The 27,462-nt window shown below is 48.8% G+C and overlaps 2 protein-coding genes across 2 annotated transcripts in view; both read right to left on the reverse strand.

The window, feature by feature from the left end:
• Window positions 1-1,156: 1,156 nt before the first annotated feature.
• LOC308170945 (T-complex protein 11 homolog) lies at window positions 1,157-5,489 on the reverse strand (the record flags this gene model as incomplete). The annotated part of the gene is made up of 7 exons (XM_080545799.1): window positions 5,369-5,489; window positions 4,861-5,081; window positions 4,283-4,419; window positions 3,857-4,041; window positions 2,511-2,692; window positions 1,947-2,119; window positions 1,157-1,389 (listed from the first exon to the last, which is right to left on the reverse strand). The coding sequence occupies exons 1-7, from the start codon at window positions 5,471-5,473 to the stop codon at window positions 1,157-1,159; spliced, it is 1,236 nt and encodes a 411-aa protein (XP_080401925.1). The 5' UTR covers window positions 5,474-5,489.
• A 3,859-nt stretch (window positions 5,490-9,348) lies between these two features.
• phc2b (polyhomeotic homolog 2b) overlaps window positions 9,349-27,462 on the reverse strand; it is a gene marked incomplete at both ends in the record, with an annotated part of 50,158 nt that continues 32,044 nt past the window's right edge. The window contains 9 exons of the mRNA XM_080545800.1: window positions 9,349-9,506; window positions 9,794-10,067; window positions 10,488-10,608; window positions 11,074-11,194; window positions 12,372-12,492; window positions 15,319-15,557; window positions 17,731-18,004; window positions 18,238-18,668; window positions 24,774-25,113. Coding sequence (XP_080401926.1) covers window positions 9,349-9,506; window positions 9,794-10,067; window positions 10,488-10,608; window positions 11,074-11,194; window positions 12,372-12,492; window positions 15,319-15,557; window positions 17,731-18,004; window positions 18,238-18,668; window positions 24,774-25,113 — 2,079 coding nt within the window. The remainder of the gene's footprint in view (window positions 9,507-9,793; window positions 10,068-10,487; window positions 10,609-11,073; window positions 11,195-12,371; window positions 12,493-15,318; window positions 15,558-17,730; window positions 18,005-18,237; window positions 18,669-24,773; window positions 25,114-27,462) is intronic.

A 27,462-nucleotide genomic window follows, 5' to 3' on the forward strand; every position in this document is an offset into this window, starting at 1 on the left:
CGCACACGCACACACACACACACACACACACACACACACGCACACACACACACACACACTCACGCACACGCACACACACACACACACACACACACACACACACACACACAATCTCAGCTATTGTATATCTAATAAAAATGAAAAATAACAAGGGGTATAAAAATAAAAAGCTTATCCCAAAAATATTGCATCATCGGCAGCATCATTTCTCATCTGAAACATTACGCTAATGTGTCTGTGTACTACATAAGTATGTCTGTGTACTACATCACCAGCCTTTTCTTTGGAACATTCAACACATCCTGACGAAAATACATTCCAATTGTGATTGGACAGTCTGTCGTATAAAAAAAGTCACTATTTTATTTGCAAGTCTAAATATGTACACTTCACACAGAAGGGGTGGGTCAGGGAGGCAACAGGGGTGGAACAGGGAGGGTCAGGGAAGTGTTTGGGGGGGGGGGCGCGGTGGGTTGGGGGAGGACAGGGGTGGGATGAGGGGAGACAGGGGGTGTTGGGCGGGACCGGGGGGGTTGGGGGGGGGCAGGGGTGGGTTGAGGGGAGACAGGGGGTGTTGGGCGGGACCGGGGGGGTTGGGGGGGGGCAGGGGTGGGATGAGGGGAGACAGGGGGTGTTGGGCGGGACCGGGGGGGTTGGGGGGGGGCAGGGGTGGGTTGAGGGGAGACAGGGGGTGTTGGGCGGGACCGGGGGGGTTGGGGGAGGACAGGGGGGGGTTGAGGGGAGACAGGGGGTGTTGGGCGGGACCGGGGGGGTTGGGGGGGGGCAGGGGTGGGTTGAGGGGAGACAGGGGGTGTTGGGCGGGACCGGGGGGGTTGGGGGAGGACAGGGGGGGGTTGAGGGGAGACAGGGGGTGTTGGGCGGGACCGGGGGGGTTGGGGGGGGGCAGGGGTGGGTTGAGGGGAGACAGGGGGTGTTGGGGGGGACTGGAGGGGTTGGGGGAGGACAGGGGGGGGTTGGGGGGGGGGCAGGGGTGGGATGAGGGGAGACAGGGGGTGTTGGGCGGGACCGGGGGGGTTGGGGGGGGGCAGGGGTGGGTTGAGGGGAGACAGGGGGTGTTGGGGGGGACTGGAGGGGTTGGGGGAGGACAGGGGGGGGTTGGGCGAGCCGGGGAAGGGGGGTGTGTGTGTTGGGAGGACTAGCGAGCCGCCTCCCCTATCTCTGTCTCCCCCGGGGAGAACAGCAGCTCCCTGAGGATCGGAGCGTAGAACGGACCGAACACGGACCGGTTGAAATGGACCGTTCGGCCGAAGGACGACCCCAACTCCGCCAGCTCTGCACTCAGCAGCCCCAGGCCAGGGGGGGGTGCCGGAGTCCTCTTACTGCCCCCCACTTCCAGCAGGGAGCCCAGGTACGCCTGGATCCTTTCTCCTGAGGGGAGAAATGTTTCAGGCTGCTTTAGAACCAGGAAGGACTATGTTAGAACCATGGAGGACTATGTTAGTGCTGTCCTGTCAGATCTGTCTGGCCCTCTGATTGGTACAGCAGAGAGAATGACTGACCTATCAGAAGGCAGAGTGAATGACTGACCTATCAGAAGGCAGAGAGAATAATTGACCTATCAGAATGCCTGAGTGAATGACTGACCTATCAAAAGGCAGAGTGAATGACTGACCTATCAGAAGGCAGAGAGAATAATTGACCTATCAGAATGCCTGAGTGAATGACTGACCTATCAAAAGGCAGAGTGAATGACTGACCTATCAAAAGGCAGAGTGAATGACTGACCTATCAAAAGGCAGAGTGAATGACTCCTGGGCATCAGAAGGCAGAGAGAATAATTGACCAATCAGTATACCTGAGAGAATGACTGACCTATGAGAAGGCAGAGTGAATGACTGACCTATGAGAAGGCAGAGTGAATGACTGACCTATCAGAAGGCAGAGAGGCTAATTGACCTATCAGAATGCCTGAGAGAATGACTGACCGATGAGAAGGCGGATGGGGTTGTTGTCCCTGGCGAGGTCAGAGATCTGACCCTTCAGCAGGTCCTGGCTCTCCCGAGGTAGAGGTGCTGCTCTATGATTGGTCAGCGCCTCCGTCACCTGCCCCAGCACCTGCTCCCCAAGCCCCTGCAGTGCCCCCTGCAGGTCAAAGCCCCTGTGTGCACCAGAGAGAGCTGTCACTCATCCACTCACAGCCACTCACACAATCATTAGATATGGAATTAATAGTTGTTCAATTCTAAATATTCAATCTAAATACAGAGACATTTTGAGGTGAATATATTTCTTTGAAAAGCAGCTTCTTTTCTCAGCGTTGCTAATGACCAGCAGTTCTGGTTATCTGGTCGACATTTGATGATATCTTAAGAGCATTGGATTGAGTGATTACCGACTGCAAAGTTAGCATGATCCATCTCTGGAATCTGCCGAATCTGTCAACTGGCTTGTCCGTCTGGTTCTCTGATACATTACCTGCTCCTAGTGACAGCCAGACCCCCCCCCCCCCCCCCCCCCCCCCGCGCACCCTCCACCCCGCCTCCTCTTACCTGCTATGACTGCCCTCCAGCAGAGCAGCGATGGTCTGCTTGAGTTTACCTACAAACCCATGCAGGGAGAAAACAGCGCCCCCACACTGTGTGGAGGTCAACAGCAGTACTGACGCCTCCAGAACCAGCAGCCTCAGTTTCTGGCCCAGTGAGTCCAGGCGGGCCCGGTCCATCAGAACTGTCTGTGGAGGGAAGGGGGAGAGGGTCTGGCAGGGGCTAGAGACATCATACATCTCTATAGATGAATATAGTATCTAGTCTTTGTGTGTTCTGGTCTCAGAGATCAGAGAGCATAGATCATATGATTTAATAAGTGTAGATATATCGTGAGCTTAGAATTATAAGGTTCTATCTCCGTTTAGAGTAGTTCAGAGATATTGAGCGTCAAAGTTTTTACATTCCATTATGTTTTGTGAGATGGAACCTTTGTATTTTATTAATTACTAACTCAAACATTTAAACATTCGAAAAATAACACCACACAGGCATTAATAAACACCTAATGGATCAGATTATGTAAAAAACTCAATTTTGACAAAAATGGAGATAGAACCTTATAATTCTAACGTCACGATTTGTGTGTTCTGGTCTCAGAGATCATAGAGCATAGATCATATACATCATGATTTAATACGTGTAGATATATTGTAAATAGTTTTGATAATCCTCTCCCTGGATTCTTTTCCATACTAAACATGAACTCTACACTTTTCAGTGGAGGAAGACATGGGAGGACAGGCTCATTGTAATACATGGAATGGAATAAGGAATGGTATCAATCTGATACTAGCCTCCCCTGGTGTTCTACCTCCACCAGCCTCCCCTGGTGTTCTACCTCCACCAGCCTCCCCTGGTGTTCTACCTCCACCAGCCTCCCCTGGTGTTCTACCTCCACCAGCCTCCCCTGGTGTTCTACCTCCCCCAGCCTCCCCTGGTGTTCTACCTCCCCCAGCCTCCCCTGGTGTTCTACCTCCACCAGCCTCCCCTGGTGTTCTACCTCCACCAGCCTCCCCTGGTGTTCTACCTCCACCAGCCTCCCCTGGTGTTCTACCGCCACCAGCCTCCTCTGGTGTTCTACCTCCCCCAGCCTCCCCTGGTGTTCTACCTCCACCAGCCTCCCCTGGTGTTCTACCTCCCCCAGCCTCCCCTGGTGTTCTACCTCCCCCAGCCTCCCCTGGTGTTCTACCTCCCCCAGCCTCCCCCAGCCTCCCCTGGTGTTCTACCTCCCCCAGCCTCCCCTGGTGTTCTACCTCCACCAGCCTCCCCTGGTGTTCTACCTCCCCCAGCCTCCCCTGATGGCCCCCCCCGCTGTAAACTGACACACAGAGCAGAGTCCGGTTCTTTACCTCAGGATAGGTCTGGTCGCTAAGTGTGTCCCAGCTGAGCAGCCGTAGATAGGCTCTGGTCAGCACGGCTGCAGGGCTTCTGCAGGTCCCGGTTCTGAAGCCCCCGTCTGGGCCAGGACCCCCAGTGGGCCATGCCTCCTCCTGGGCAGCCAATCCCAGCCAGGCGCTGGTGTTGACCAGGGAATCTAGGAGGAGGAGGGACACATGAGATGGCAGGAAAGAACGGGATGATCATCAATAACATACATACCTCCCCCAGCCTCCCCTGGTGTTCTACCTCCCCCAGCCTCCCCTGGTGTTCTGCCTCCCTTGGTGTTCTACCTCCCCCAGCCTCCCCTGGTGTTCTGCCTCCCTTGGTGTTCTACCTCCCCCAACCTCCCCTGGTGTTCTACCTCCCCCAGCCTCCCCTGGGTCAGAGCCCATCACCTGGCTGCCTTTCCAGGATCTGCTGGAACTTGGCGCGTTCGTATTGGACGGCCTGCTGTAGGAGGCTTGGCCTCAGAGTCTGGACGGTGTAGTTGGCCATGTCCATCTTCATCAGACCCAGGACCCTGAACATCTCCCTGGCAACAACAACAACAACAACAACATTATTAGAAACCAGAACATCTCCCTCTGGTACCTGTCTGTCATGTACCTGTCTGTCTGGTGCCTGTCTGTCAATACCTGTCTGTCAATACCTGTCTGTGTGGTGCCTGTCTGTCTACTACCTGTCTGTCTACTTCCTGTCTGTCTGGTACTTGTCTGTCTGGTACCTGTCTGTCGTGTACCTGTCTGTCTGGTACCTGTCTGTCTTCTACCTGTCTGTCTGGTACCTGTCTGTCTGGTACCTGTCTGTCTTCTACCTGTCTGTCTGGTACCTGTCTGTCTGGTGCCTGTCTGTCTACTACCTGTCTGTCTGGTACCTGTCTGTCTTCTACCTGTCTGTCTACTACCTGTCTGTCTACTACCTGTCTTCTACCTGTCTGTCTACTACCTGTCTGTGTGGTGCCTGTCTCTCTCACCTGAGCAGGTCCACCGGGTCAGAGAGGGCGTGTAGGGCCCTGATCTCCGGGTCCCTGACCGGGGCGCAGAGGGAGGCCATGGTTCTGGTGACGTAGCCCGCCAGCGCCGGCAGGTCCAGGGCTCCGTGGTCCGCCTGCTGTTGGATCAGAACCGGGTCTAGAACCTCCTCCACCTGGGCCTTCAGACGGGCATGGCCCGGGAGCAGCAGGGACAGTAGGGTCTGAAGACACACACACACACACACACACACACATATGTATATGCATACACACAAACACACACAGACACACACACACGACGCGTGCGCCCGTATACGCATACGCATACACACACACACACACACACACACACACAAACACAAACACACACATACACACAACCATTTTAATATCAGACAGGATGTAGTGTATATGACTGTTTGATGGTGTGATGGAGGGGAGGAAGATGACAGCTACACAGCCACCTACCACTGGCCGACCTGACCTCTGACCTCTGGGCTGTACGTACCGTCTTGACCTCCTGCAGCAGAGTGACGGCGTGGGTGAAGTCTGGCGGCGTGGAGGAGAGCTGCTGCTGCAGACAGTCCCAGAATGCCCGGTGCATGACCTCCATCACCCTGCCCTCCAAGCTGACACACACACACAGGGAAGGAAGACCAGTCAAAATGGCTGACATGGTGGAGCAGGGATACATGTTGGGTCTTCTAGATGTTTCGTAAGATTCAGGGTTCCTACAAGTTTCAACAAGTAAGATTTAAGACCTTTTTAGTCCTTTTTTAGACCTCTTTGGATAGAATTTTAGCCCTATTCGTGACAAAATATGATAGCGGGAATTACTAGATTACTGAGATTACTAGATGTAATTCGATTTTTATTCAGTTTAGTTCGATTAGTATTATCATTATTATTATTATAATCATCATTATCATTGTCATGTAAATGTTGGGTGTTGTAGAGTGTTCCTTGCCTGTCTTTGGGAGGGTTGTTCTGTCGAAGGCGGAAGTCTCTGTTCACCACTATCTCGTGAGCGAGACTGAGATTGGAAACGCAATTGTTCAACTCCATCATGTCTGATAGGGAGGCTGGCGAAGGAGGGCTCCCTGACACACAAACACACAGACACATGAAAGCACACACACACACACACACCACACACACACACACACACGCACGCAGACACACACACACAGACCACACACACACGCACGCACGCACGTACGCACACACGCACACACACACACACACACACACACACACACACACACGGAAAAGGCATTCAATAATGAACTACCACGTAGCCTACACTATACGGTATGTCAAAACAAATCATTAACTGACACTTTGGTTGTCAATCAAGCATCTCATTGTAACCTGTATACAGCATTTTGCACTACTCATTTTGCACTACTCTTCTACTGCAGTACGACTGGTCCCGCTGTAGTACAACTACCATCACTTTATCACCTTATTCTACTACTATTAAAACATGAATTACCTTACTTATTTTTACTTTATTCTATTATTGTTGATTTTTTAAAAATTATTATTCTGCTGCAATGCTAATGTCGAAGAACCTGAGCCTAAGAATTTTACTTTTGTGTGTATAAGGCCGTACATTGGCATAGCACCAGAATATCTGAAAGACCTTTTGCTAGCATATCAGCCCAATAGAGCTCTCAGGTCTTCTGACGCTGGTTTTCTCTGTGTACCACATGTACAAAAGAAGAGATTTGGTGAGGCTGCATTCTCATTTTATGCACCCAGATTGTGGAATGCACTGCCAGTTTACATTAGGGATGCAACCTCACCTCAGCAAATATGTTCAAGTCAAGACTAAAAACCCATCTTTTTAATATTGCCTTTAAATGACTAAATAATTAAATTATGATTATATAATGATTGGGAGCACTTTGAGCTGCAACGTTTGCAGGAAAAGCGCTGTACAAATAAAAAGTTATTATTATTAGTATTGGATATAATATAATAAAAGCAATTCTGATTCTGATTCTGATTCAAACATCTCACCTGAGGGAGAGTCAACTCTCTGGAGACACGGTACGTCAGAGGGCGTGTCCCTGTGCGCCTCCTCGTCTGGTCTGTTTGCGTTGGGCATTCCAACTATACAAATAGATCAATATGACATATATTAATATAAGGAACATGTTTTTCTATACCAACATATCACCCTAGTACCCTAGGCGGTGTGTAGGCAGGCTGTTCAAACCTTTTTTTTTCAAGTATTTTTATTCAAAAGTTACACAATACAATATGATTAAACATGTTGTTTTTTTTATTTTTATATACACATTTCTGCCCACCACCCCCACCCAACCCCAAACATTTCCTGCAGGGCCCTAAAGTTCAAACTTTGTTGTTGCCTTTTAGAGAGAAAAGAAAAAGTGTTCTTACCAGCGCTTTGAGTTGCATTTCATGTACGAAAGGCTCTATATAAATAAAGCTTTACTTACTTACTTACTTACCAAAACTTGGTCTTCAGATAAATGTTTGAGGTTTGAAAATAAATCCAGATTAAAATATGTAAATGTTTAAAGCTTAAAGCACCTACAGCTGTTCCAGAGGTGCGTGTGTTTGAATGTGCTGCAGTGACGTCAGCGCTCTCCCGTTCAAACAGCGGACTGAACCATTACTGAACACGGGGGAGGACCTCCATGTCTCCAACGTCTATATGACACACATATCGATACTGTGTTCGTTTAATTACACCAAATATGTTTAACAATCTGACCATGCCGTAAACAATGCGCCGTATGTGTGTTTTTACTGTGTTTTATTGTTTATTGTGTCCTATTCGAGATAAGACACCCCCTGCCATGATGGTTCGTTCCAAACTTGAATCATAACAGAGGGGCGTGTTGCAGTAACCCAGCAAACCGCTCGTGCTGATGTTTTGACAGTCATTTGGACATTTTTTTTGGACCAATCCGTGACGTTAGAATTATAAGGTTCTATCTCCATTTTTGTCAAAATTGAGTTTTTTACATAATCCGATCCATTAGGTGTTTATTAATGCCTGTGTGGTGTTATTTTTAAAATGTTGACATTTTTGAGTTAGTAATTCATAAAATACAAAGGTTCCATCTCACAAAACATAATGGAATGTAAAAACGTTGACGCTCAATATCTCTGAACTGTCCTAAACGGAGATAGAACCTTATCATTCTAAGCTCACGAATCAGAATATCAATATTCTGGTAACATCACCAGTCTACCATGCATCCCATCCATATTAATAATATATATATATATATATATATATATATATATATAACACTATATGTAGTACTGATAGTTGGCTTACATGTAGAGGTAGAACAACAAGTCTATTGTACCAGAGACTCTTTGAATGTGGTATTGTTTGGTCACATTTCATTTGCTACAAAGTTCTCCTTTATGCAGAAGGTAAGGTTACACACAAGCCCACCAGAACCTGCACTGTTGTTCTAAACTTCTTTGCATTCTATGAAAACAGCCCCTCCGTCAAGCAACCAGAAATGTCCTTTTTTTTTTGTCCGTTTGAATGTTTTTGGAAGCATGCACGCACACACACACACACACACACACACACACACACACACACACACACACACACACACACACACACAATAAAACGTAGACTAAGTTAAGTTGCAGATTATTTATCATTGAAAAATGTTGCGTAACAAATTCGGGTTATGTGATAAATACAGGCATTTGACAAAAGCATTATTATCTCTTACAAACAATCCAAACACGACTGACCGTTCATCACAAGACAACGACGCACACGTAAACAAAGTCAGGTTTTTATAAAAACACTAGACCCTCCCCCCCCAAAAACATGATATTTACACATTTGCATATTTCAAAAATATTAAACAACTTTTATATTAAAAAAAATATTGTTAAAAGCAAAATCCAGGCATGTAAATTACTTACAGATGAGAGAGAGAAAGAGAGAGAGAGAGTGTGTAAAAGACACAGAGAGAGAGAGTGTAAAAGACAGACAGAGAGAGAGAGAGTGTGAAAGACAGACAGAGAGAGAGAGAGAGAGAGAGTGTGAAAGACAAACAGACAGACAGAGAGAGAGAGAGAGAGAGAGAGAGAGAGAGAGAGAGTGTGTGAAAGACAGACAGAACATCTAGGTTGTTGAGTCTACAGGGGACGATGCGATGAGCAGCTGCTGTGAAGACAGTCACACTGAGCTGAGAGGGACAGCAGAAATGAAGTCATGAAGACAGGCTGACAGGCTTTTATCTGTCCCCTGACGCACACACACGCACAGACACACATATTCATGATCACACTTAGGCATAAATTAAATAGGACAAACAGACATGATCACATGACAGAGTCAAAACTCTTCATTCAAACTCTTCTTCCACCACCGAGGCTGAAAGGTGGAAGTGAAGTACTGTCAGGTAGTCATCAGTCTCTCACACACACACACACACACACACACACACACACACACACGAGGGTCCGTCCTGGCTAAGAGCTGTCTCTGAGCGTGCTGATGCGGGCGTAGATCTTGAGGGCGGGGCCTAGTTTGATGTTCATGGTGCTCATCAGGTGGTCCTCCTTCAGCAGCAGCAGCGCCTGGCCGTCGATCTCCTGACTGCGGAACTCCTCCGCGATCTCCTGGCAGCCTGGCGGAGGAGGGAGAGGAGGGGTTACACCACCACACACTCACCCAGGACCAGAGATGGAGCGTGTGTGTGTGTGTGTGACAGAGAGAGAGAGAGAGTTTGGGTGTATGCTGGATGTGTGTGTTACACATGTGTGTGTTACATCACACCTAAAGCAGAACCCGACAGCAGAAGCTAACCCTAACACTTCTCTTGACACCCCAGCAGCAACGCTGAGAGATAGTAACAACTATAAGAGAGGATGGGAAGAGAGGGGAGGGGAAAAGAGGAGGGGGCGTGTCACTGACCAGGTGTAGAGCGGATGAACTCGTACACTTCTCCCACGTTCCACTGGGTGGGGTCGTTGGGCAAGAAGTGCTGGTTGAGGGGGGGCAGCTCCGGGTCGGCCCCCCTCCCTGGGCCGTGCTGGGCCGGTGGGGCCGGGGGTGGGGGGGCAGAACTGGCGGCTGACAGAGGGGAGGGGGGGTCCTCGTAGCTGGACATGTCAGAGCAGGGGCTGGACTCTCCCTGGCTGGGCTGGGAGGGGGGGGGGGACGCCGGCTGGGCTGGAGGAGACCGCTTCTGAAACACAAAACCAGTCAGTCAGTCAGCCAGTCAGTCAGCTAGCCAGCCAGTCAGTCAGTTAGTCAGTCAGTCAGCCAGCCAGTCAGCCAGCCAGTCAGCCAGCCAGTCAGTCAGCCAGTCAGCCAGCCAGTCAGTCAGCCAGTCAGCCAGCCAGTCAGCCAGCCAGTCAGTCAGCCAGTCAGCCAGTCAGTCAGTCAGTCAGCCAGTCAGCCAGTCAGCCAGTCAGCCAGCCAGTCAGCCAGCCAGTCAGTCAGTCAGCCAGCCAGTCAGCCAGCCAGCCAGCCAGTCAGCCAGCCAGTCAGCCAGCCAGTCAGCCAGTCAGTCAGTCAGCTAGCCAATCAGCCAACCAGGAACACCGTAGAGTCATACAGACTAGACAGCAGTGGCCCCTCTAGGTTTATAACTCTGTAGTCTTACCTGCTTCTTAGGCTCTGCGCCGGGGCGCTCGCCGCCATGTGACCTCCTCCGCCAGCCATTGGACGGTTTACTCCTCTCTGGACGGAACAGGCCAATCCGCTTGGTGCATCCGACATTGTACCTGTTCCACAACGAGGACATGGTTGTCAATGAATGAATGAATGAATCGTTTAATGACCACACGACCTAGGTCGGTGGAATTCGTTTTCGGTACAGGTGGAAAGCTCAATACAGCAGTGTCAAAAAAACATACACACATTGCACATAACTATCACATGGACATGTACACACATAACCACAAGACAAGAACATATTTACAATTTATAAAGTGCAGTACGTGGGTAGTACAGGGTTAGTGCAGTGAGTCAGGTGTTGAGAGTCCTTATAGCAGAGGGGAAAAAAAGGAGACCATTCCCCTTTGTGTACACACACACACACACACACACACACACACACACACACACACACACACACAGTACACCATGCTAACAGGCTGTGGGACCTGAGGGGACTGACTACTCCCTGGTAGTATATGGAATCATAACTAACGTGTGTTTATTAGAGATGTGATGATCTTGTGACCTACCTCTTGGCGCAGACCACGGAGCAGAAGCGTTTGGAGCCCTTGAACTTGTAGGCGTGGTCCACCCAGCCGCAGAACTCACACGTCAACTTGGGGGCGTCGCGCTCCTCCTGGTCCTTCAACTCTGTGGACGTAAACAGAAACATCCCTCATCATCTCCACGGTAACGAGGAGAGGCTTCTAAACATCTAAACTAACCTTAACCCTAGCCCAGAAACATCCCTCCTCATCTCCATGGTAACTAGGAGAAGCTTCTAAACACACACACTGGAGGAACCTGGAAGATCACATGACCTACGGAAGATCAAATGACCTATGGAAGATCACATGACCTAATGGAAGATCACGACCTACAGAAGCCCACATGACCTATGGAAGATCACATGACCAACAGAAGATCACATGACGTCTCAAACAACATTTATGGAGACAGACGTCACCAGATAGCAGAAGTTAATCACAGACTTCCATAGACCATGTGATCTTCCATAGGCCCAGGAACTATGACCTCAGAACATATTTACTGTTTGTTTGAACAGTAAATATGTGTGGTGGCCTGGGAAAACCCTTCACATGGTGGCATTTTGACATTTTCATTTTTTTATATTTCCATAAATTAGAAGTTATCAGCTATTCATAACTGGTTGAATGACTGAGATAGCCCTTTATTTTAAAAAGTTATGAGCATTTTAATGTAGCATGTCAAAAAAAGTGAAAGGGGAGAAATCCTCCCCTTTCTCCTCCGGGTCGGGGGAGGAGCCTATAGATCGGCCGGTCTCGTTAGTCTGCTTGTGATGCGGTGGTAGTCTGCTCGCCTCGTCGGTATGCGAGGGACAGATCCATTTGTGTGTCTTCTAGTTAAGATGTTATTACTTTATGCTTATTGTGAGCATCAGTAAACTGGCAATAACACAGGTGGAAGTATCGTCTCTCCTTTCGCTCATGTGTGCGTGCGTTGCTTAACTGAGAATGAGACACGTTCAACGTGATGTTGTTTCGCTAGCAAACTACCCGCCACAAAAACATAAAAATAAGTACTTTCTCTTTTGTTTTCTTAAAATGTGTATTCACCATAATGTAGTATGGAGTTCAAAGTACTAGAATACCACATAATATCAAAATCGCGATTTCCATCTATATTTGCTCTTTGCCACGAACGAACGCCAGCGACATCCGACGGGTTTTCCCAGGCCACCACACATATGTTCTGAGGTTTACTAAGCAGGCAGTTAAGGTACATTTCGAGTCAGCCCCCCCCCCCCCCCCCACCCTGGGGGGTCAGCCCCTCCTCCCCTCCCTACCCTCGGGGGTCAGCTCCTCTGTGTCAGAAGAGGAGTTGCTGGGCTGGCTGCCGGGGGTCTTCTCAGCGTCAGAGGAGGCGTGGCCGTCCTTCTTGGGGCTCAGTAGAGGCAGACGCTCCACCTGAGGACAATAACATGTTACTATGACAACATGTTACTATGACAACGACACGTTACTGCTGGAGGAGGTATAACCCCAGGGGAGACTAGGGGAGGTTGAACACCAGGGGAGGCTGGGGGAGGTAGAACACCAGGGGAGGCTAGTGGAGGTAGAACACCAGGGGAGGCTGGGGGAGGTAGAACACCAGGGGAGGCTGGGGGAGGCTATAGAACACCAGAGGCAGACGTTCCACCTGAGGACAACGACATCACAGTGACTCCAGCTGAATGTCCACTAGGGGGCAGACGAACACTGAGGAGCAGTAGAGCCATCGGGAGTCCCAACTGTGATGTCAGTGAGATGTCACCCAAGAGAAGAGGTCTGTCCCCTTCACCGGAGATGAGCTTGAACACAGCTACGGTGAGGGTGACGATTAGGGTTGGATTAAGGTTGGGGTTGTGTTAAGGGGCTGAGACAGATCCGGTAGCATCCAGTATATTAGATATATTTATATAAAACTAAAACTATATTTATATAAAACAATTGTTGTCGTTCTGCCTGCTGCTCTAATATCCCACAGCAGCACAGCATGACCGCAATATGACAACGCCATGATCGCATCATGACCACACCATGACCATGACCACGACATGTCACTGTGTAGGACAGTTTGTGACAGTGGAGGACACAGCTGTTTGTTTCCACGGCAGCAGAGAGACAGCATTGTCCCTGAGGCCACCACACCTTCTGGAGAGGGACAGGAGGGTGTTGTTTACAGACTGCTGAGGCAGGCTGCTGTCAGGGGAGACCAGGGCACCAGGGAGGCTGGTGGAGGCGGGAGGTGGGAGGACAGGCTGACTGTAACGCCGTGTCAAACACACCTGTCTGTTCCCTGTGTTACTGTGAGCCTCGGGCTGAGAGCTGCGTGTGTGTCTGGTGTACCAACTACCACACGCAGCAAATATCTAATGAACATCAAATCGTGAGCTTAGAATTATACGGTTCTATCTCTGTTTAGGGCAGTTCAGAGATATTGAGCGTCAAAGTTTTTACATTCCATTATGTTTTGTGAGATGGAATCTTTGTATTTTATTAATTTCTAACCAAAAAAATTCAAAGTTTTAAAAATAACACCACACAGGCATTAATAAACACCTAATGGATCAGATTATGTAAAACACTAAATTTTGACAAACATTTAGATAGAACCTTATAAATCTAACGTCACGAAATGTATCTGAGCACTGATATTGTCCTTGTACTGAAATATCTGTATCGACACATATTCCTCCCATAATGCACCAATGATGTGCGTTAGCCTGACATTCCAAAATGATCATCTGTGTAAAAATCTCTGTTAGGTTTCTCCAGAGGAGCAAAAGATATACAGTACATATTAGTGCTGTCAATCGATAACATTTAATGAAGTTAATCACAATAATAGGTTTATTATCATTAAACATGATAAAATACTAGTCTTTACTTTTTGGGGGGGGGGGGGGTCAAACAAAAAGGTGTGGTGTTGGAATAAAGAAATGCATGACAACATAATATTATCTGCAACATAATATTATGTAATAATATACTATAATAATATATAATATGTCATTAATTTATGAAAAATAGTATTAAATACTGTGATACTCGTTACAGTGATCTATTACCTCACATTTTTATTTTGAAGTCACAAAAACGTCTTATTGCTGGTTATTGTGGTTCAGAGAACACAGCTCCACTTTGACCCGTGAAAACCTGACAATGTTTGTAAACAGAGAACACAATGCTCGGACAAAACGTCTTTTCAGTCAGATTGTACATACTTTCTGCAACGTAATATTTCCTTAATTCATTAACGATATTATTAAATACTGTGATCCTTCTTGTTTCTTCTTGTTAGATAGTGATCTATTACCGTGCGCTTTTATTTTGAAGTCTCTAAAACCTCTTATTGTTGGAACATGCCGGTTATTGTTGTTCAGAGAACAAGCTACACTTTGACCAGTGAAAACCTAATTTACATAAAATAATAACAACAGGAACGAAACTTGTTCTTGAACATTAGGCAAGAACTTCGGTTTCAAATTTGCGTTAACATTGACAACACTAAAAAATATATAAATATATGTTTTTATGAATGAATAAGCAAAATGTTGTCACAAGCAGCTATATAACTGAGTGTTACAACAATAATTTAGTGGATGATCAAACTGTGTCACAACAAGTTAGATTGTTGTTTTTGTCCTTGTTGCCGTGGGGTAGTGGTGGTCTAATGGATAGTGAGTTGGAGTGGTGATCAGAAGGTCGTGTTCAAATTCCACATGGGAACACCACCACTAGCCTTGAGTAAGGCACTTCACCCTAAGTTACTCCAGGGAGACGGTCCCTGTAATCTCTCATTCAAGTCTCTTTGGATAAAAGCGCTGCTAAATGGTTAAACATTTGTTTTAAATGATTGAACAGCATCACCCATCAATATGTGGGGCGTTGAATATGTGACATCTCATCTGGCATAGTTCACGTAACTGCACATTAAATTAATAGATGTACTGCTGTATTAATCAAAAAAGATCATTTCTGCTCATTATTAAAATATGTTTGCCATTGTTATCCTGTGAAAATTGTGCTAAAAAGGAATTCTGTCCAAAAAAGTTAAGAAATAATGTTCAGAGATATCCGTTATCTGTGAACCCCATAACTGCATCGGTACCAGAACCAGATATCCAGTGTGGGTCGGGCTCTGACACGTGTGTCGCCTTCTGGGCCAGAGACCACTGGATACAGAGGTTTACATCTCAACGTCACTGTCGGGTTAAATAAATAAATAAATAAACCATGTGACCAACGTACAGGGAAGGGTTCCGCCCCCTCCTGGATGACGAACCCCTCGATGACGTGGGTGAGGACCTGGGGCTTGACGATGGCCTGGGGGGGGCCCGGGTGGGGCCGGGGGAGCTCTCCGTTCTGGGGGACGCTGCCCGTCACCGTGGGAGACGGTGCCTTCTCACTTCCTGAGGTCATGGCTGCTGGGGGCGGGGCCAGAGAAGGTGCAGGAGTGGCACTCACCGGCCTCTTAGTCGCCGCTTCTCCTGTCAATCAAACAAATGAAACAACCTCTTAGATTAACCATCAGCACTGAACACAGCTCCCTCCCTCTGTCTGTCTGTCCCCTCTCTCTCATCATTGCAGATTGATTACACACTGAATTATTTCCAGCAGCGTTGTTGTGTGTCCCCTGCTCATGTAATTTTAATCATTAGGCTACCTACTGATCAAATGGAGGCTGGTGGAGGTAGAAATCGGAGGACGCCGGGCTCATTGTAATGCATGGAAATTAAATACGGAATGGTATCAAAGCTTTTGGTTCCTCATTCCATTCCATGCATTACAATGAGCCAGTCCTCCGATGTCTACCTCCACCAGCCAGTAGTAAATCACATAGAACTGCTACTCAAAACCAACTCATTGATTATCTGTAGGTCATCATCTGCCCATGCACAACATATGGATCTGCAGAACGTTTAAGTCTTGTTATATAAAAATAAAAAAAATCACGGTCACCCATTCTGACAAGCCCGAGTTGTCTCAGAAATAAATAAATAAAACACCTTCATCGGGTCTCTAGAATGACGCTCTTTTTTGACGGTAACAGCAGTTCGTTTCTACGCTGTTTACAACATGACGCGCACACGCTACAGAGAATATCTGACACACGCGCACGCACGCACACACTCGCACACACACACACGCGCACACACGCACGCACGCACGCACGCACGCACACACACACACACACACACACACACACACACACACACACACACACACACAGCGGAGAGTATCCAAACGCGTAAAGGAACATAAGCTAAGTCGGTTGGGCTCACCAAAGTGTTTTACTGCCGCGCGTACTTGTTATCAAATTCAAGTCTATATATATATATTATTATTTGTTATCAAATTCAATTCAATAGTCTGCCGCTGTTTGAAGACCACAGGCTTATTGTCACCGGCGCTGCATCCGACACAGAGCCGCGATAACGATGATCTACGATCTCCCGGTCCAGAGCAGCCCGCCGGTAACGGGAGGAGGGCGGCACCGTGGGAGACCTAAGCCTCCTCCTTCACCATGGCACCGCTCCTCTCACTCCATTCATCACCACCAGACCTCGGCACCGTATCCAACGTCAAAAACGAAACCCAGGGTATATACAGGAATCTTGAGGTTAATTTCAATACCTTTCTAAGACTTTTTAAAGACCTTGTCAATATTTTTCCAGACCTCACCGCCACTTCGAGCTGTAACCGTTGACATCAGTGACACCTTTAACTTAACAGTTTTAGTTTGCAATAGACTAGACCCACTATCATACAACAGAATTTCCAGTTCATCTTTGTTTTTTAATAAAACTAATAAATTCACGAACTTTTACTAAAAGTGTTTAGGACTCAAACTCTTTGGACAGAGTCTAATTCAGAAAAACACCTACAAAATTCAAGACCTCATAAAATCGTGATAAGACTTTTTAATACTTAAGTCTTAAGTCTTGATTTTCCCAAAATTGATTTATCAACTTTAAATACTTTTCAAGACACCGCGGATACCCTGGAAACCGTTTCTCTCCCGGTGACTGATTACCTCTCAGACTCGCGTAATGATGGAAACTCGGAGAATCGGAGTCATGGCTCCGATCAGGACGACCAATTCAACAAGTGACACTGTGACAGATACGACTGCATTAAAAATCATTCAACTAATATCTTTGCTCCTCAAACTAGTCATGCTGTCTACTCTAGAGAACAACATGAATACGACCTAATTAAAACCGCTACCGTCTGACCGTTATTGTTCTCTGCCGCTTTGGGTCACGTTCAACCGCTCAGCGGGCCATGAATACGGTACCATCTGCTCGTCTATTTATAGACATTAAAAGACATCGGAGGGTTTGTTGTGGACCTCTGAGCACTGACTATGGTCCCGTTCATACCCGCCACCATCGACCAGCTGTGTGAATTTACAGATTTGCTTTGACCAGAATTGTGGCCAAGCTCCATCCTAATACGATCATCATTCTTCAACACTAAAATAAAAATACACATTGCGAGGAGACAACACTAGGAGACAAAACTACCCAACTACCCACCGACCCACCTGTGGAACCCTGCTAGGACTAGCAGCATGTTGATGATGAAGTATTCCAACACCAACAACAATGAGTCTCCCTCCCCCCCGTCCCCCCGTCCCCTCCCTCCCAGTCCTGTTACCTTGTGGTTGGGTGATGGGTGTGACAGGGACTGCGCCTGCCTTAGACTGCTGTGCTGGTCTTGGGACCAGGGTGGGCGTGGGGACCAGGATGGGGGTGGGGACAGGGACGGGGGTGGGGGGGGAGGGGCCAGGGGCGGCGGTGGGGATGGGGGCGGGAGCGGGGGCGGGAGCAGGAGGTGGGGGGGGCTGCTGCACGGCAGGGGGGCGACAGGTGGTGTCTCTCACCACCAACGAGGTGGGCTTGTCTTTACTGTCCTGCACCAGTCTGGACGCCTGAGAGATAGGGAGGAAGGAGGAGGAGAGAGAGAGAAGGAGGTAAAGGGAGAGAGAGGGAGGGAAGAAGAGAGAGAGAGCGAGAGGGAGAGGTAAAGGGAGAGAGAGAGGGAGAGGGGGGAAAAGAGAGTAATTGAAACCCGATGAACTCAGAGAGAAACAGAAAATGACACCAAGCAGCACCAGACTGGAGCGTCCTCCTGGCCAGGATCAGGCTCCCTGCCGGGGCTCACCTGAGACGCCGTGGGCTGGATCTGGAGGTTTATGGCCGTCAGCTGCACTGGCTGGGCCTTGGCCTGACCCAGGACGGAGTGGAGGACGTGGGGATGGGGGTAGGGGTGGGGGTGGGCGTGGAGGTGAGGGTGGGCGTGGGGGTGGGTGTGGGGGTGGGGGTGGGGGTAAGGGTGAGCGTGGGTGTGGTGGCTGATGGTGGAGTGGAAGATGGTGGCCTGCTGGCTGGGTGTGCCGGGGGGGGGGTGGCAGGCAGGTTTGGGGGGGCTGGGAAGGGCGGGGTTCTGGGGGGGGGCCAGGGAGGAGGCTGTGTGGAGGTGGGGCTGGATGGAGGCTGTCTGGAGGAGCTGGCCCTGGCCCCTCTGGTTCTGATGCTGCGTCACAAACTGCTGCTTCTGCTGGGCCAGGGGGTGGGGCTGGGCGTGGCTGTACGCTGAAACAACAGCAACAACAACAACAACAGAGGGTTACTAAATGCAATTCTGTACAAATGAATAAAGCAGCGTTCAGCGTTCTCCCCAGAGAAGAGGGTTTCTGCACCGCGCTGTGAACTTGGCAGTGCCACTATGTAAACATTACAAGGCTTTAAATTAAACTATGTTTAGTAAGGATAGAGTAACTATCTTTGAACGTTGTTAGAAATGAAAGCGTCATTGTCCTGCTGCATCACCCAACTTCTACTGAGCTTCAGCTGGCTAACAGCCACCCTGACGTTATCCTGTAGGATACCTTGATAAACTTGGGAATTCATTTTCCCCCTCGATGATGGCAAGCTGTCCAGGCCGCGAGGCAGCAAAGCAGCCCCAAGTCATGATGCTCCCTCCACTGTACTTCACTGTTGTGATGAGGTTTTCATGTTGACATGCAGTGCCCTTTTTACACCACATGTATGTAGTGCTGCGTGTTCTTCCTGAATTCAACATTAGTTTCATCAGTCCACAAAACATTTTTCCCAGTAGCGCTGTGGAGTGTCACGGTGCTCTTTGGCAAACTTCAGGCGCGCAGCAATGTTTCTTTCTGAGAGTAGCGGCTTCCTCCATGCCTGTTCAATGTTTTTACATTTCCAATGATTCCTTCAAGCCTTTAGCTGTTACTCAAGTTTTTATTCTTATTTTTTTTTTATCATTGAGCATTCTGCGTTGTGCCTTTGGAGTCATCTTGGCTGGGCACTTCGAGGGAGAGTAGCCACAGTACTAAATCGTCTCCATTTATAGACAATTTGTCTAACTGTGGACTGATGAATCTAATCTAAACTCTTTGAGATTACTTTGTAACCCTTTCCAGCTTTATCAACAATGGTTGATCCTAGGTCTTCTGAGACCTCTTAATTCGTGTCATGGCTCACATCAGCAGATGCTTCTTGTGAATAGCAAACTCAAGTGTTTTTTATAAGTCAAAGTATCTCTAACCCACACCTCCAAACTAGTTTCATTCACTGGACTCCAGGTTTGCGAACTCCTGCCTTTAATTAGCTTTTGTATAAGTCGTCAGCCTAGCCGTGCACATACTTTTTCCAACCTATCCTGTGAATGTTTGAATGATGTATTCAATATGGACAAGAACAATACAGTCATTTGTGTGTTATTCACACACTCACACACTCTCACACTCTCGCACTCACACTCACACTCACACTCACACTCTCACTCTCACTCTCACTCTCACTCACACTCACACACACTCTCTCACACACACATGCTCTAAACTGCTGTCAGAGTTGAGACTGTGCGTGTGACCACTCACAGACAGGCTGAGTGGTGTGTTACAGCGCTGGTGGAGACACACTGACAACCTGGATCTCCCCAGAGAACAGCCAGGCCCATCAGTCATCTATTACACACTGGGCTGTGTGTACCCTACACACACTAACAGAGGAAGTATACCCTAGCCCCTTTGTGTGTGTGTGTGTGTGTGTGTGTGTGTGTGTGTGTGTGACCTACGCACTAACAGGGACAGTATATCAGAACTTAGAGGGGAGACATGGTGATGGTTGATGACACACTGCATGTAGTCAACCCACACACGCTCACGCACACACACACACACACACACATACACACACACACACACACACACACTCACTCACACACTCACACACTCACTCACTCACTCACTCACTCACTCACTCACTCACTCACTCACTCACACCCTCACACACTCTCACCGTCTCGCAAGGAAACAGTGATGTCCAATTGAGTCATTATCATGGCTAAAAAGAGACTGACAAAAATGGGTTATGTGGTTAAATGGGTCCACCTGGCAGAGTTGTAGGTTATTAGTAGTAGTGGTGGTCAGACCGCAGGAAAGTCTGCAGGAAAACTGCTATGTTTTCACACGGCAGGAGAATGCCATGTCAGCCACAGACTATAGTTAGCTACAGTTTACAGTGGGAGATGGTCTTTGAGAAAACTGAGCGACATGTTTCTGAGGAGAAGAAATAGATAAATAAAACATATATCAAATATCTCTGACTAGAGTGACATGACTGGACTAGAACAACATACTAGTTAGTTAGTTAGTTAGTTATAACAACACACTAGGTAGTTAGTTATAACAACACACTAGTTAGTTAGTTAGTTAGAACAACATAAGAGGCCTGTAGCCAGGCTGAAGCTAGGTTCTAGCCCAGCTGAGAGGCCTGGTGTGCTGATGGACAGCAGGAGATTCTTTCCACCCCGGCGTTCTCAGGCTCCTAATGAGGAACAGAGGAGGCGCAGGGAAGAGGAGGGAGGAGAGGAAAGGGGGAATCATCTCAATGACTTTCTCCCCTCCAGGCCCCCCCACCCCCGCATTCACACACCACACACCCCTTCTATGTATGTGGCCCGGCATGGCTTGCGTGTGTATGGTGTGTGTGTGTGTGTACGGTGTGTGTGTACGGTGTGTGGGTGTGTGTGTGTGTGTGTTGTTACAGGATGTGTAAAGGGCATGTTCCCTACGGGGTTTCAACACCCGGTGCTGGAAAATCCCAGAGTTTCCTCTGAACTGTTTCTGCTGTAACGTCCCTCTGTGTACCAGACCACACATGTTGTATGGTGTGTATGTACCGTGTTAAGGTGGTGTAGGTACTGTGTTAAGGTGGTGTGTTAAGGTGGTGTGTTAAGGTGGTGTGTTAAGGTGGTGTGTTAAGGTGGTGTAGATGGGTGTTAAGGTGGTGTAGTGGTGTGTTAAGGTAGTGTAGTGGTGTGTTAAGGTAGTGTAGTGGGGTGTGTTAAGGTGGTGTAGTGGGGTGTTAAGGTGGTGTAGTGGGGTGTGTTAAGGTGGTGTAGTGGGGTGTTAAGGTGGTGTAGTGGGGTGTGTTAAGGTGGTGTAGTGGGGTGTTAAGGTGGTGTAGTGGGGTGTTAAGGTGGTGTAGTGGGGTGTTAAGGTGGTGTAGTGGGGTGTGTTAAGGTGGTGTAGTGGGGTGTTAAGGTGGTGTAGTGGGGTGTTAAGGTGGTGTCGTGGGGTGTTAAGGTGGTGTAGTGGGGTGTTAAGGTGGTTTAGTGGGGTGTTAAGGTGGTGTAGTGGGGTGTTAAGGTGGTGTAGTGGGGTGTTAAGGTGGTGTCGTGGGGTGTTAAGGTGGTGTAGTGGTGTGTTAAGGTGATGTAGTAGGGTGTTAAGGTGGTGTAGTGGGGTGTTAAGGTGGTGTAGCGGGGTGTTAAGGTGGTGTCGTGGGGTGTTAAGGTGGTGTAGTGGTGTGTTAAGGTGATGTAGTAGGGTGTTAAGGTGGTGTAGTGGGGTGTTAAGGTGGTGTAGTGGGGTGTGTTAAGGTGGTGTAGTGGGGGGTGTTAAGGTGGTGTAGTGGGGTGTTAAGGTGGTTTAGTGGGGTGTTAAGGTGGTGTAGTGGGGTGTTAAGGTGGTGTAGTGGGGGGTGTTAAGGTGGTGTAGTGGGGTGTGTTAAGGTGGTGTAGTGGGGTGTTAAGGTGGGGTAGTGGGGTGTTAAGGTGGTGTAGTGGGGTGTGTTAAGGTGGTGTAGTGGGGTGTTAAGGTGGTGTAGTGGGGTGTTAAGGTGGTGTAGTGGGGTGTTAAGGTGGTGTAGTGTTGTGTTAAGGTGGTGTAGTGGGGTGTGTTAAGGTGGTGTAGTGGGGTGTTAAGGTGGGGTAGTGGGGTGTTAAGGTGGTGTAGTGGGGTGTGTTAAGGTGGTGTAGTGGGGTGTTAAGGTGGTGTAGTGGGGTGTTAAGGTGGTGTAGTTGGGTGTTAAGGTGGTGTAGTGGGGTGTTAAGGTGGTGTAGTGGGGTGTTACGCTGGTGTAGTGGGGTGTTAAGGTGGTGTAGTGGGGTGTTAAGGTGGTGTAGTGGGGTGTTAAGGTGGTGTAGTGGGGTGTGTTAAGGTGGTGTAGTGGGGTGTTAAGGTGGTGTAGTGGGGTGTGTTAAGGTGGTGTAGTGGTGTGTTAAGGTGGTGTAGTGGGGTGTGTTAAGGTGGTGTAGTGGGGTGTTAAGGTGGTGTAGTGGGGTGTGTTAAGGTGGTGTAGTGGGGTGTTAAGGTGGTGTCGTGGTGTGTTAAGGTGATGTAGTGGGGTGTGTTAAGGTGGTGTAGTGGGGTGTTAAGGTGGTGTAGTGGGGTGTTAAGGTGGTGTCGTGGGGTGTTAAGGTGGTGTAGTGGTGTGTTAAGGTGGTGTGTTAAGGTGGTGTAGTGGTGTGTTAAGGTGGTGTAGTGGTGTGTTAAGGTGGTGTAGTGGGGTGTTAAGGTGGTGTAGTGGGGTGTTAAGGTGGTGTAGGTACTGTGTTAAGGTGGTGTAGTGGGGTGTTAAGGTGGTGTAGTGGGTGTTAAGGTGGTGTAGTGGGGTGTTAAGGTGGTGTAGTGGTGTGTTGAGGTGGTGTAGTGGGGTGTTAAGGTGGTGTAGAGGGGTGTTAAGGTGGTGTAGTGGTGTAGTGGTGTGTTAAGGTGGTGTAGTGGGGTGTTAAGGTAGTGTAGTGGGGTGTTAAGGTGGTGTAGTGGGGTGTTACGGTGGTGTCGTGGTGTGTTAAGGTGATGTAGTGGGGTGTTAAGGTGGTGTAGTGGGGTGTTAAGGTGGTGTCGTGGGGTGTTAAGGTGGTGTAGTGGTGTGTTAAGGTGGTGTGTTAAGGTGGTGTAGTGGGGTGTTAAGGTGGTGTAGTGGTGTGTTAAGGTGGTGTAGTGGGGTGTTAAGGTGGTGTAGTGGGGTGTTAAGGTGGTGTAGGTACTGTGTTAAGGTGGTGTAGTGGGGTGTTAAGGTGGTGTAGTGGGTGTTAAGGTGGTGTAGTGGGGTGTTAAGGTGGTGTAGTGGTGTGTTGAGGTGGTGTAGTGGGGTGTTAAGGTGGTGTAGAGGGGTGTTAAGGTGGTGTAGTGGTGTAGTGGTGTGTTAAGGTGGTGTAGTGGGGTGTTAAGGTAGTGTAGTGGGGTGTTAAGGTGGTGTAGTGGGGTGTTACGGTGGTGTCGTGGTGTGTTAAGGTGATGTAGTGGGGTGTTAAGGTGGTGTAGTGGGGTGTTAAGGTGGTGTAGTGGGGTGTACATCCTGTCTGCCAAACAGAAGGTGATGAAACTCTTAAGTACACAGCTGCTCCCAGCTCCCATGATCCTCTGTGGTTGGAAGAACAGACTCAGCTCCCTCAAGACCTGCCCCCCCCTCCCTCCCTCTCTCTCTCTCCCTCCCTCCCTCCCTCCCTCCCTCCCTCCCTCCCTCCCTCTCTCCCTCCCTCCCTCCTTCCCTCTGATGGCTCCATTACTACATACTGTAGTCCAGAAATAGACCCCAGTGGAAACTGAGCCTATTCTATTCTGCAGTGTTGGTCTTTGTACCCTGTTAGCATGTGTTAGCATGTTACTGTCTCACGCTAATGAAGCATCATCGGATTTAAACTGTGAGAAATCTGTTCAGTCAGAGACAGAGGGAGAAAGAGAGAGAGAGAGAGACAGACAAAGAGAGAGGGTGTGTGTGTGTGAGTGTGTGTGTTCCCCATGGAGACTACTCCTTACACAAGCCTACACAATACAAACAGCTCTGTTAATTCCTGCCACACATCACACACACACATCACACACACTCAGGGAGAGAGTTAGCAGAATGTGTTTCAGCTGTCAGAACCGCAGAGTCACTATCCATCTTCCGTCGTAGACTGAAGACCCATCTCTTCAGGTTACATCTTAACTGCTCCTCCTGAGACAACTACTGTCCCCCAGCACTGCGTCTCCTGAAGACACCCACTTTCCCCCTCTACTGTGTCCCACTAAAAACTTCTATTGACCCCCTTGTACTGTTTCTCTGTTTCTCCAGTGTCTATATATAAAAACAAAAAAAACAAAAAAAAGGTTTAGAAGAAGGTGATAGAAGAAGGTTTGTCCTTCTATCAATGGCCCCGGGCCTGAGCTGGATTACTCCGCCTGATACGACTGGTGGATTGATGATTCACTTGCTTAGTCTAATGTATTAATTGTAAGTCGCTTTGGAATAAGGCGTAGACCTGCTAAATGCCAAAAACTTTGTTTACTGGTCCAAACTGAGACGCTGCTGCCTCCAACTCACCAAGCAGCTGTGTGTGTGTGTGTGTGTGTGTGTGTGTGTGTGTGTGTGTGTGTGTGCGTGTGTACAGTAGCTACACACCTGGGCAGATGTAGGGCTGGGCCCCCATAGCAGCGATGGCGCTCCGGCTCATGTTCAGGGCCCTCACCTCCGTCACCACGGTCCCCCCCTCCCCCTTCCTCCCCCCCTCCGTGGGGGGTCCGTCCGGGGAGCCTCCCTTCCCCCCCGGGCCCTGGCCCCCCTGGCCTCCCTGGTTCCCCTGGCCGGGGCTGGCCTGGCTGGGGCTGCGGTGGAGGGCCAGGGGCTGGATGGGGGCGGAGGTCTGGGCGGGGGCGGGGGTCTGCTTCAGGCTCAGGGCCTGGAGGGTCTGTGAGGAGGACGTCGTCGCCCCCTGCTGGCGGCTGAGAGCCAGATTCTGGACCTGAGGAGACAGAGAGGTCGGAGGTCAGGGAGGGGGGGGGGCTTGAGCAGAGGTCAGAGGTGCTGTGGGGGGGGGGGGGGTGATGGGACCAAACAGACACCCTCTGACTGTTTCAACAGAAACCTGAAAAACATGTTCAACTGTTAGATCATCGTTCATTCAGCATCTCAGACATCTCTGCTTTCCTGTGCGTTTCGTTATCTTGTGATGCCCCATAGTGGAATGACGAGGTACTACAACCACTGCAGTGTATAATACGGAACGGTATTATGTATGTAGTACACAGGAACAGTGTGCTACATGTTGATACCATTCAGCATTCCATTCCATGCATTACAATGAGCCTGTCCTCTGCCTCCACCAGCCTCCCCTGGTGATCTACCTCCATCAGCCTCCCCTGGTGTTCTACCTCCCCCAGCCTCCCCTGGTGTTCTACCTCCACCAGCCTCCCCTGGTGTTCTACCTCCACCAGCCTCCCCTGGTGTTCTACCTTCACCAGCCTCCCCTCATGTTCTACCTCCACCAGCCTCCCCTGGTGTTCTACCTCCACCAGCCTCCCCTGGTGTTCTACCTCCACCAGCCTTTCATGGTGTTCTACCTCCACCAGCCTCCCCTGGTGTTCTACCTCCCCCAGCCTCCCCTGGTGTTCTACCTCCCTCAGCCTCCCCTGGTGTTCTACCTCCACCAGCCTCCCCTGGTGTTCTACCTCCCCCAGCCTCCCCTGGTGTTCTACCTCCTCCAGCCTCCCCTGGTGTTCTACCTCCCCCAGCCTCCCCTGGTGTTCTACCTCCCCCAACCTCCCCTGGTGTTCTACCTCCCCCAACCTCCCCTGGTGTTCTACCTCCCCCAGCTCCCCTGGTGTTCTACCTCCACCAGCCTCCCCTGGTCTAGATGTAAGATGTGCAATGAACGTAGATTTAATACGAGTTCACGCCAAAGGTGAAAAAAGTCGCCCAGATCGTCAACATTCCATAGTGCCGCCAGGGTGACATCATCAATGATGATGCTTCATGTTGTAGCCAATCAGAGTGTTGTTGCTAGGTAACCACCAGATATACCCACCCCTGGCCCTCTGGGTGGAGAGTGATTGAGTTAAGGAGGATTTTAAAGGTTAAGGGATGTCCTGCAGACCCAATTACATGGTGGACATGCTCATAAGATACACACCAGCTAGACCCCTACGGTCTAGTGGCACGGAACTTTTAATAGTGCCAGAGGCTAGGACAAAGAGATTTGGAGGATCAGCTTTTAGCATATATGCTCCTAGATTGTGGAACACCCTACCTGAGGGCCTGAGGTTGTCTAAAACTCAGGACATTTTTAAGCGTGACCTCAAAACCTACTTATTCAATGTCGCCTTTTGATACTAAGGGAGACATTGGACATTATAGAACTAGGATCACTAGGCCATTACACCATACTCGTGTTTTTGAGATTTGTGTTGACAGGAAAATGGACCCGGGTGCTGATGAGGCACTGTCAGCTCCAAATAGCACCTAGAGCAGTACTGGAACCGGTACAAGGGTGTACCAGGACCACCATCAGGTTGTATTGCTGTCATCTTTATTGTCTCTATTGTGTTGTTGCATCATAACTGTGCTTAAGTTTCTCTTTTGGCAGGACCTGTGACCATACTGGATGCAGAACGATGCAAATACAACACAAAATTTATGGACAGTGTGTACGCCGATAATATGCAAGGAATTTTTCCTGGATACATGGTGTACAGGTTTTTGCCCTTGCTTGCTTGCTTTGTGCCGGTGGTCCTGGCCTCCCCTGGGGGACCGCTGGGTACTGGTAAGCAAACTGGCTAGTAGTCGCTCTATTGGTAGAGGGCTGCAAGGGAATTTTTCCTGGCTACATAGTATACAGGTTTTTTACTTTTGCCTGCTCGCGGCTCTGTCAGTATTGATTGATTGATTGACTGATTGACTGAACATTTTCATTGTGTGAAGCGCATTGAGTTGCATCTTGTAAGAAATGCGCTATACAAATAAAATTTGATTTGATTTGATTTGATTTAGTGTTATCACAATTAGATTACTGTGGAACTATTAAAACAAATGTAGGGATTACGGGTTGAGAACAGAGCAGCTCAGCTTTCCCTGTAGAGCACAACGAGAGCAAATAGAAACGACATGCGTGACCGACTCTTCTGGCTAAAAGTTGATAAGAGGTTAAAAGCATCACTTCTCTCTTTTGTAGAGAAAAATATCTGTCTGTTTGTTTCTTAAGCCCAATGCACACGGTGTGCGATTTTGTCGCACCGCGAATTCGATTCCATTGTTTTGAATGAGACAATGCACACGGCGTGCGATGCGATATTATCGCACGACAATATTAGATTCT

This window comes from Nansenia antarctica (genome assembly GCF_963989245.1).
Source record: "Nansenia antarctica genome assembly, chromosome: 15".
NCBI lineage: Eukaryota > Metazoa > Chordata > Actinopteri > Argentiniformes > Microstomatidae > Nansenia > Nansenia antarctica.